General features: G+C 38.8%; 1 protein-coding gene across 1 annotated transcript in view; it reads left to right on the top strand.

Moving 5' to 3' along the window:
• The first annotated feature begins 8,122 nt into the window (after nt 1-8,122).
• Nucleotides 8,123-10,777, top strand: part of LOC136131446 (receptor-type tyrosine-protein phosphatase O-like) — a 44,502-nt gene continuing 41,847 nt past the window's right edge. Inside the window, exon 1 of the mRNA XM_065888206.1 lies at nt 8,123-8,259. Coding sequence (XP_065744278.1) covers nt 8,123-8,259 — 137 coding nt within the window. The remainder of the gene's footprint in view (nt 8,260-10,777) is intronic.

Below are 10,777 nucleotides of genomic sequence, written 5' to 3'. Positions count from 1 at the left end.
TTTCTTATGGCAGAAATGGGAAAAAAATTAATTGATTTGGTAGGTTTGGGAGGACAAAATATCATCATGGAAATATCACTGGAGTGGGTTCAAGAAGATCTGCATTTAATAGAAGTCTTCCTCCAACCAGGCAGTTACCCCTGGGCAGGCCCCTTCCCACTTCCTGGCCTTGGGTTTCCTCATCTGTATTAAGGAGTTTGGACAACATAATCTCCAAGGCTCCTTCGTACTCCGACAGCTTGTTGGGACTTTACTGATACTTCCTTAACAGATTTCTCACTGCCACCCTAGTCTCTTTCTCCACTGCCAAGTCCGGATAGTCTTGCTTATTGCCACAGCCTTCTAATTGGTCTCTTGCTTCATTTTGCCCTCTCCCCATCCGAGCTCCATACCACTGCTAGTTCTTTTGTTCTCTAATCATGGCCCTCTGATGCTTAGAACACTTCAATGGTCCCAAACACCTGGACATGACCTGCAAGTCCCTTCCTGTTCCTTGAAGATGCTGTGCTGTCCTCTGTCCCTAAACACACTGCTGCTCCCAGCCCCTCTCGCCTGAAACGTCCCCTACACTCCAGCCTGTTGACCACTGACTCCTGATAATCTTTCAAGCATCAACTTCATCATCGCTAGGTAAGGTGTTCTTGCTATCAGAGTACATTGTGCATCTCATCATAATATTTGATGCTTCTTACTGTATCGCTCATTTAGAATTAATCTTTGTGAGGGCTGAACAAGTCTCCCTTGCTCATAATCGTGCTCTCGTAACCAACACCAAGTAAGCATTACAAATTATTATTTGAATTCCATCCTCTGCTTCCTAGTTATTGATAAACTAATAATAGTAAACTCTAAATATTGCTTTAAGGATTAGGCATAATTAATCTAAAATGCCTAGAACAAACCCTGGCATATATTAGGTATTTAATATATGCTAGCTATTACTACTGTTACTATTCTTTTCTCTCTTTAATTATAGCTGTTAGTACAGGTTTAATTGTAATTACCTGGTAAGTAAAAATCTCTTTGTCACTTTGAATGCTAAAGGGAATACACAAAGAAGTAGGTACATTCACCTAAACAAATGCATCGTTAGTGGTTTTCCTTATTCCAATGAAACAGAAAATCATACTGTTATGTACTAAATATATATAATTAATCATATTCATTGTAAATTACGCAGCAATGTATTTGGAAAATACAGTATTGAATTATCACAAAGTATTATTAAATTCTTCCAGTAAATGTTCCATGATTTGTTCCCTTGAAGCTTAAGCTAATGGAAAAGGCTTGAGAGAGATTATCATTTTGAAGAAAACAGATCCTGGATACTTATGACCTAAAAGGAAATCTGGCATGCATCTCTTAATATTCTTAGAAATTACTCATAGGTTCAGCTTTCATTAATTCATAACTCTTTGAAGTTATGAATTGAAAGGGGTCTTGAAGTCCAATCTCCCATCCAATATTTGAATCACTGTGGCACCATCTTAGCCAAGTGGACGGGCAGCCTCTGCATGGGCAGTTAGATGATTAAATCTCTATTAGTTTCCATAGCAACATATGATTTATTAATGACGCATCCATGAGTCTTTAAAAATATATTATCTGTAAGTCAGAAACAAATTATAACACAGTCATAGGAGAAAAAAAACAAAGTGGAAGGTAGATAAGGAAACAATTGAGATATTAACCAAACTTTAGTTTGATTTTTTTTCTCTATCAGATATTAAATAATAACACAGATAGTCATGACCAGCAAACATACAAAATGTCAGTCTTATTCTGCCACTGTGTTATTGTTCATTATTACTTATTCCCAGTTTACACCTTTTCTTCATTATCTCTCACCCATTCTTTCTTTATATTCCTTTAGTCTTACCTCTGTGTCTAATTCCTGCTTTCTCACCACTTACTTCCTTGCCTCTCTCCTTAATATCTTTCTTAGTTTGGCCAAGTATTCTTTTAATTCTAAAATACGGTAACGTGACTTTGCCATAATAATACAGAAACTGAGCTGTAATAAGAAATAATCTGACACATAAGAATAGGTTGAAGAGACAGTAAGAATATGTTGTTAAAGGCTCAGTAAAAATAAGATAGGTGGATGAATGGATAAATGGATGGATTTCAGCTTATAAATATTTATTAAGTTCCAAATAGCAAAGTACTCTGTTAGATTCTGTGATAGATAATAAGTGTGGTCCGATTCTCTGTCTTTAGGAGCTTAAAATCTACAGGAAATTTATACACAGAACTAACCAAACACAGCACAAGACAGACCATGAGCAGTAATATGAAGGGAGAAAAAAAAGGGGGGAAAGAAGAGAGAGAGAAGAAGGGAGAAGTGGAATATCATTCAAGGAAGAGGAAATAGAAATAGAGTAGTTAGCAGATGGAAAATTAATATCGATTATAAGTATTATATTTCAGGGTATTCAAGAAAGGAAAGGTGTGTTTCAGAACTTAAAGCACATGATACTAATTTTTAAAAAATCATATGGATCTCACATTCAGCCATGGCCTGGTAGAAGTATTGCATGCTACGACTTCATTAAGACTTTATTATGAATCAGATAAAAGCTTTGTAACTAAAGATCTTTTGTTTCACATAAATTGTGTAGATTTATGCAGATTGGCGTGAGGTACTTGTATCGGGCCACCGATAATAGCTGCTGCCTTTAAGAACAGAAACTAAAATAGTAAGAAAAGATACAGAAAGAGGTTTAAACATTTCTGTACAGAATCCTATTAAAAAAAATTCACAGATTCTGTACCATCAAAATGTTCTAATGGTAAAAACCACCTTTTAAAATTATTTCAAGCATTTCTGTTTTTCACCTTTTAAATTACATCTTGTACAGGGCAACAAGAAACTCTTTAATGACGAAATGCCAATTAACAACAAGTTCAGTATGTCAAGTAAAAGTAATGATATTTCCTCACCGAATACCACAGCATGATTTATAGAAATGCCATCCTTTCCCAAAGAATGGAATGCTTTCATTTGGTGCAGTAAACTACATACTGTCTTTTTACAGCTGTTCCCAAAGACAAAGATATTTTTGAGCTTCATTTATAAAACATAAATATCAGATTGTTGTTCCAGCCTTCTTGCAATTCAACATAGCATCAGTGCTGGCTGAACATTATTCACGCAGTGGAAAGTAAGAAATGGTGACAATTTCAAGTTAACACTGTGAAATGAAGATGAATATGTAAAATGTTAACCTCAAATGGTTTAAGTAGATGTTATGAATACTTAAAATGAGGAGAGCAGGATCTTGATAAAAGAGCCTTTTTAAATTATTTCCACTTCCTACTGTAAGGGCAATCTGCCTGTTTCTAGACTCGTATGATCCCACGTACAGAGTGATGTGTTCTGGGAGAGATTTAGATAGAGGGCTGTGGATTACAGGAAGAGACTGATTCTGTCTGAGGTGGTCACAAAGATGTCTCAAAGAAGGTGGTATTTGATAGAGATACAGTGTCAGAATTGGATATTCGAAGTGAGGGAAGGGATATTTCAGGCAGAAGGAATACATCAATAGGACAAAAGAGGCAAGAAAGCCCCTAGGCAAATGGAATGGGGAGTTTGACTAGTCTGTGAGGTTCATGGAGTTCTCTACAGAGAAACAGTGACAGATCAGATGAGATGGTAAATTAGGGACAGATTATGAAAGGCTTTAAGGGTCACGCTAAAGAATCTGGATTTTATTGGCTAGTGAATAATAAGCTCAGTGGTATTTTTCCCCAAGGTTTTAAACCCAGAACATTCACACCAGAACTCTGCTGTTTATTGGGCATTCACAATGCACTCAGCTGTGCCAGGTAATTTATAAACGTTATCCAATATGGTCATCACAAAAATATAGTTAAAGGAAGTAGTAACCCCACTTTACAGATGAGAAAACTGCCTCAGAGAGGCTATATAACTTGCCTTTGTTCAACAATCTAATAAGACAAATTTTTACCCTAAATTATATGCTCCTTACTTTTCATAATCCTATTGTTTTTTCAAGACTGTAATTTTGTAATTCTCTTACTCTTAATAATTCAGTATTTTGAAGAAAGGAGAAATAAGAGAGAGTTAGGCTTGTTTAGAAGCTATTTTACTATGACAAGAAAAAATAATATTTCTAATTGAATTATATCTATAACTAGTTCAAGTAACAGCAAATCTGAGCTACCACTGTTCCTGAAAAATACACGTTGAAAAATTGCATGATTATCATTTTAGAGTTTTATTATGAGGTTGAGGGTTCTTACACAAGTGAAAACTTAAATTTCTTTTATTATCTATTCAGTTTCTAATGATATTCAGAAAGCTTTGCAATGCAGCTAACAAGAGCTTCCTTAGCCAGATTCATTAAGTGTAATTGCCATTTTTTAAACCATCAAAATTAAGCGCTTAGGGCTTCCCTGGTGGCGCAGTGGTTGAGAGTGCGCCTGCCGATGCAGGGGACGCGGGTTCTTGCCCCGGTCCGGGAAGATCCCACGTACCGCAGAACGGCTGGGCCCGTGAGCCATGGCCGCTGAGCCTGTGCTCCGCAACGGAAGAGGCCACAGCAGTGAGAAGCCCGCGTACCGCAAAAAAAGAAAAAAAAAAATTAAGCGCTTAGTATGTGCAAGACATAAAATATGGCAAGTATCTTAATTCCATTTTTTTCATTTTAATCACAACAACATTGTAAGATAGGCATTCTTTTCCCATTTTCTAGACAAGGATACTAAGGTTCCCTGAGGTCTCTACAGGGTAGTCCATACGTAATGGAACTGGTATTCATGTTGAGCTCTTTTTAAGTCACTATTCTTTCCACTACACCTGAATGTCCTGTAACCGCCCACTCCATGTAATAAAGATGAGTGATCTTGAAGTGATGTTCATGCCACATGGTTGCAGAGGAATGAAGTAAAAGACAGTCTGTGGCACAGACTTGAAGTGGAGTGTCATGGTTATTGGACAGACATTGAAATCAGAGAAACATGGATTTAACTCTCATGCCCACCACGTAAAAGCATGTGACCTTAGGCATGTTACTGAAGCTTTCTGAGGCTCAATTACAAACTGGGAAAATGCAAATAATAATATCTATCTTAGAGGGTTGTTAAAAGGATTAAGCAAAGTAATGCCTAAAAAGTTCTTAACACAAAGTAGATTCTTAATAAAAGTAAGCACTGTTAATAGTAGTAGATACGCTGCCGTATCTCCTCGATTCCCAGGGCTTCAGCTACCATCTCTTCTGCGATCTCTTCCAAGTATTAGATCCAGACCTCTCTTCTGAATTCTGGATACATATAGCTTATCAGCCACTTGGCATTTGCACTTGGATATCCCACATGCATCTTATACTCGTTGTGTATCAAACTGAACTGAACTAATTATACACATCACCTTCTTCCCACCCTGCTAATCTCTGCTTGCCTGCAGTCGTTTTCATATATGATAATGGTAATGTGTGAGTTTGTGTGTAAAATCAACCCCACAAGCAACCTACAACCAATCAAATTTCAAGTCACTAAGTTCTGCATTTCTATTTTTGCTCTACTTTTGTAGAACAAAAGTTCTACATTTCTCCTGACATCATGCTGTTCCTAGCTGCCATCATTTCTCTCCTAGAATACTACCATCACACCCTACATCTGCCTGTCCTTACCAACCAGCTCTCTGTACTGTAACCAGAAGGACCCTCCTACCCACCCTGAGACCTAATTGAAATTGGCTTTAAATCCTTTCCCATTTCCAGTGTTCAAATCCCCTTGGGATTTTTGTCAATTTGGAGGAGGTTTTCATTCTCACAATTTCCTCTTCCCTCAGGCATCCACCAACTTCTATGATGACCATTTCTGTGTCCTAACACATGGATGTGAAACTCAGCCCCTTCATCAAGTCACACTAATGAGCCACTCACACAAAACACGTGTGAATGTCACAAACATTAGTAAAGATTGGGGTTTGGGAAGATGGAGAAATGTTTAGCATTCAAAATGCTAACTTCAAATGAAATATTAGGCTTTCCCAGTTTTAAAATGCTCTTTGACCCCCTCATCATCTGGATATTTCTGTTAGCTCATTGCCCCTCCTATATCCCAATATCACACCATCATGCTGGCTCTTCTCTCCATGTTTTCTTTTTTTTGCAGTACGCAGGCCTCTCACTGTTGTGGCCTCTCCCGTTGCAGAGCACAGGCTCTGGACGCGCAGGCTCAGCGGCCATGGCTCACGGGCCCAGCCGCTCCGCGGCATGTGGGATCTTCCCGGACCGGGGCACGAACCCGCGTCCCCTGCATCGGCAGGCGGACTCTCAACCACTGCACCACCAGGGAAGCCCTCTCCATGTTTTTTTTTTCCAGCTCCTCCTCTCTTATCTCTCTCCCTTACTTTCTGGAATAAGGCCATTCTTTTCTTTGTAACTTGAATACTAGTTTGACTGTCTTTTTTTGTTTGTTTTTGTTCATTTGCCTAGATTCCTCTGCTCATACCTTCATGTCCTTCTATCCCAAGTGGTTCGTTATCAAGTATTTTTTCATTAAAAGTTCCCCTAATAGGAATTTGGGAGCCAGCAGTTAACATAATAAATGTTTTGCTTCTATTGCAGAATGCAAATCTGTTCCACTCCCCTGCTTAATAAGCTGTAAGTGGCTTCCCATTGCCTTGAGCAATAAACCTCAACTTTTTTAGAAGGACTTAGAAAGTATCCTATGATCTAGTTTCCACTATTGACCATTCTGATGTTGTTCTGGATTCTCAAATACATTGTGCTTTCTCCAGCCCCCAAATCTTCATATACACTGTTCTTCACACATCATATTTTTTCTCTAAATCTTCAGCAGGCCAACTCTTACTGTAGCCTGTACTTACCTATACAGACTCTCACTCTACGTTAGATCCTGTTGCTAGGTCCTCTTTTATCATCATTCACTTCTTTACAATGCCTCTTTCACTTGTAATTATTTAAAATGGTATATTTCTTCTCTTCTGTTGTAGACTCCACACACCACTGGAACCAGGACCAAATTTCTTTTCTTCACCATCATATCTTCAGCACCAAGCATACAGCAGGCACTCAATTTTTTTTTAATTTTTTAAAAATTTATTTATTTAATTTATTTTTGGCTGCGTTGGGTCTTTGTTGCTGAGCGCGGGCTTTCTCTAGTTGCGGCGAGCGGGGGCTACTCTTCCTTGTGGTGCGCGGGATTCTCATTGCGGTGGCTTCTCTTGTTGCAGAGCATGGGCTCTAGGCACACGGGCTTCAGTAGTTGTGGCACGTGGGCTTCAGTAGTTGTGGCGCACGGGCTTATTTGCTCTGTGGCATGTGGGATCTTCCCGGACCAGGGCTCGAACCCGTGCCCCTGCATTGCCAGGTGGATTCTTAACCACTGTGCCACCAATTTTTTTAAAACTACATGAAAGTACACATTGAGCAAAGCATGTGTGTAAAGTACAGCACTTCATCTCCCTTGACTTCTGGGCTTTAATTTATCCGGCATGGAGGGATCAGTCCTCCAGGAAAATCATAAAATCCCAGTGATGGTGGAGGATCCAGGAAACAGGAAACAATTTGCTTTAAAGATCTGAAAGTTCTGTTGTTGACAATGCTAACTCAACGAGGAAGGGAGTTAAAGGGCAGTGCTTACAAAAGGTCACAAGAAGGTCACAAGGATGCACCTAAATAGGCTGTGAACTATGTGTTTCGTAAGCAGAAGGCACTCTTTGTTAACTATCCTCAGGATTTAATTAACTGGTATCACAGTTGGAGAGACACTTCATGCCTGTGGGGAAATTCAACTGAACTCATCAATTCTAAAATAACTGATTAGCGCCATTATCTTTCACATTATCTTTCTATAAGTGGGACAGCTACATTTTTACAAGCATCTTTCTGAGGTAAAACCACTTAAAAACTATCAATACTGTTAGGGATAAAGAAGCAGGGTAGAGAATTTAAAAATTCAGGCAAAATAATGTTTGTCAGTGTTGCATGTTGAAGTAACACTTGTATTGAAAATAACACTTGTTTCACAGAATTGACCTGTCAGAGACCCCTATTTTTCATAACATATTAAGCCAGAAGAATGTCACACATTTTCAGAACTTGCCTGATCATTGGACTGTCAAGAACAGATGTATGTGATGGCTTTCTGGATGGTGGACCCACCTCCTCCCGAGTCTATCATCAACCAGGCAGCTTCACAGGTCTCTAAACTCGTCACCATAGTAGGTCCCAGAAACTGTTCCCATGGTAACCTTCAGTCAAGCAGGTTAGCTCAGGCTGTCTCACACAGGTGTAATAATAGAAAAAGAAACTCTTTCATGATGCCACAAAAAAGGGTAATATTGATTATTGAATAAGTAGACTGAAAGTCAGAGTGGTTATGGAACCATTTATGAACCATGGTGTTAGTGCCCTAAAATGATACATCTTCTAAAATTTACATGTCCCAAAGAGAATCAAGGAGAAAAATAGGTCATAAATACTGTAGAAATAATTAGCTATTGTTTTTGGAGGCTCTACTAAATATCATGTACTCAACTGGGTAATGTACACATATAATCTCACTTCCCTCCCCCCAAAACCTGGTCATAATAGGTTTTAGCTTTTCCATAATTTACCTGAAGCAAAGGAGGCTCAAAGAATTAAAATGAGAGACTATCACTCAAGTGAGATTTGAACCCACGTTGGCCTACCTCCAAAATTTCTTTTTATCTCCAAAACTGCTTTTTTTCATGATATCACACTTTTTGAGCATCTCTCGAGCATAATGTAGAGGAATAAATCATAGTTTGTGCTGAGAGAGTTCACCACCAATCAAGGACAGGTATGAAAGGTAGCATTTGGGCTACCTTTGTGCCTCAGTGTTTTCATCTGTGAAGTGAGATAATAACTTAATGGGAGGTTCTGAGGATGAAATGAAAAAATGTATTTTAAAACATTTTATAAAATGTGATATGTGGCTATTGTTATTATCCTACCTATCACATAAAATCTTGGCATATCTCCTCAGCCTAAGTTTCTTTCCACTTTAAAAATGCCAGGTTGGATTCTTTCCTCAAGCTTGTTTTCTTTGATCTCCAAAATTAAGAGCTCCATAGAGCTTCTACCCCAGGTCCATGTTGACAGTTGGGAAATAATTACTGCATTCATATATACAATAAAATGCTATTTTACACACACTTATGCACACACACGGCAACTTGCTAAGGAAATATTATTAGTATTTATTTTAAATTAATGCTTAATGGGTAAAAATTGACATCATTCTGCACTCTGGTTGGGCAGAGCAGAGTAAGATTGAAAGCTGAAGGTGCAAAGATAATCTATTTAATCAAGGAGATGGCAAATGCAACAAATTCAAGGGCTGTGACCCAGTAACCTACGGGCTGAGACTGGCCTGCAAATGTGTTTTCTTTTTTTTTTTTTTTTTGGTATGGCATGTTTTATTTATCTGTAACTAAACTATTTACAATATAATCAATGCCCATGAATCTATTATGACCCCAAAACAAAGCTAATATGAACATTCTTCGACATGTTTTTTGGAGCACATACACATTCATTTCTGCTGAGCCTATATCTAGAACTAGAATTGCTAGGTCACGTGTTATGTAAATATTCAGCTTTAGTAGATATTGCCAGTTTTCCAAAATGCTTAAGCTAATTTACACTACCACCAGCAGTGAATGAAAATGCCACTTGTTCTACATTGTTGTCAATACTTTGTCTTTGTTGTCTTTTTCATTTTAACCACCCTATGGGTATGTAGCTTGTTTTACTCTTTAACTCCTTAAAAGTTGCCTTGTGGGCTTCCCTGGTGGCGCAGTGGTTGAGAGTCCGCCTGCCGATGCGGGGGACGCGGGTTCGTGCCCCGGTCCGGGAAGATCCCTCATGCCGCGGAGCGGCTGGGCCCGTGAGCCATGGCCGCTGAGCCTGTGCGTCCGGAGCCTGTGCTCCGCAACGGGAGAGGCCACAGCAGTGAGAGGCCCGCGTACCGCAAAAAAAAAAAAAAAAAAAAAAAAAAAAAAAAGTTGCCTTGTGCTCTCATCACTTTATACTAGTAAAGGACGTGCTCTTAAAGGTGTTACTATTAACTTCCTGATGACCAAGTCTAATGACTTTTCTTCAATCCTTGCCCTTTACTTCTTAGCAACAGGTGACGCCACTGACCCCCACTTTCTTCTTGAAACCATATTCCATTGACTTCCATGATATTACCTTATCCTAGAAGGTACATCTTTATCCATAGTCCCAAAATCCAGGATACCCTTTATTTTATGTTTGCCTAGAGACAAACAAATGTGTTTTCTTTGGCCAGATTTTAATGATGCTTGTAGACGATGCCTGTACCCTCCCATTTGCTAACTAATCCATCATTCAATCCTCTTAAACTTGACTGTTTCACACATTTATATTACCTGCCAGACATTTCCCTTTACCAAGTAAGAGGCAAAAGAGATGAGGGCTCTGTCTCATGAAATCATAAAGACAGAAATGGATGTATCTGAGCATGTAAAACATGAAAGGCAGTGTTGGCGTGAATGTGGACTCAGGCACCAAGAGAGAACTGACGTACTCCACCTGAAAAGGTACATTTAAGACCCACATAAAGAAGTCTGGCAGTACACAGCAGCTGGTAAGCACATTCACTCGGCAAGCAGCTTTCAAGAACCTGCTGTATGAGCTTCAGAGATGTTTCTGGCACCACACAATAAGCATGATGTAAGTTGATGTTCTTTTACATAATATTGTCATCATTGAAATCATTATCATTGCTGTGATTA

The sequence above is a fragment of the Phocoena phocoena genome, chromosome 11 (assembly GCF_963924675.1).
Source record: "Phocoena phocoena chromosome 11, mPhoPho1.1, whole genome shotgun sequence".
NCBI classification, from domain to species: Eukaryota; Metazoa; Chordata; class Mammalia; order Artiodactyla; family Phocoenidae; genus Phocoena; species Phocoena phocoena.
Note: the sequence above shows the minus strand (reverse complement) of the source record. Positions and strands in the feature narration are given on the sequence as shown.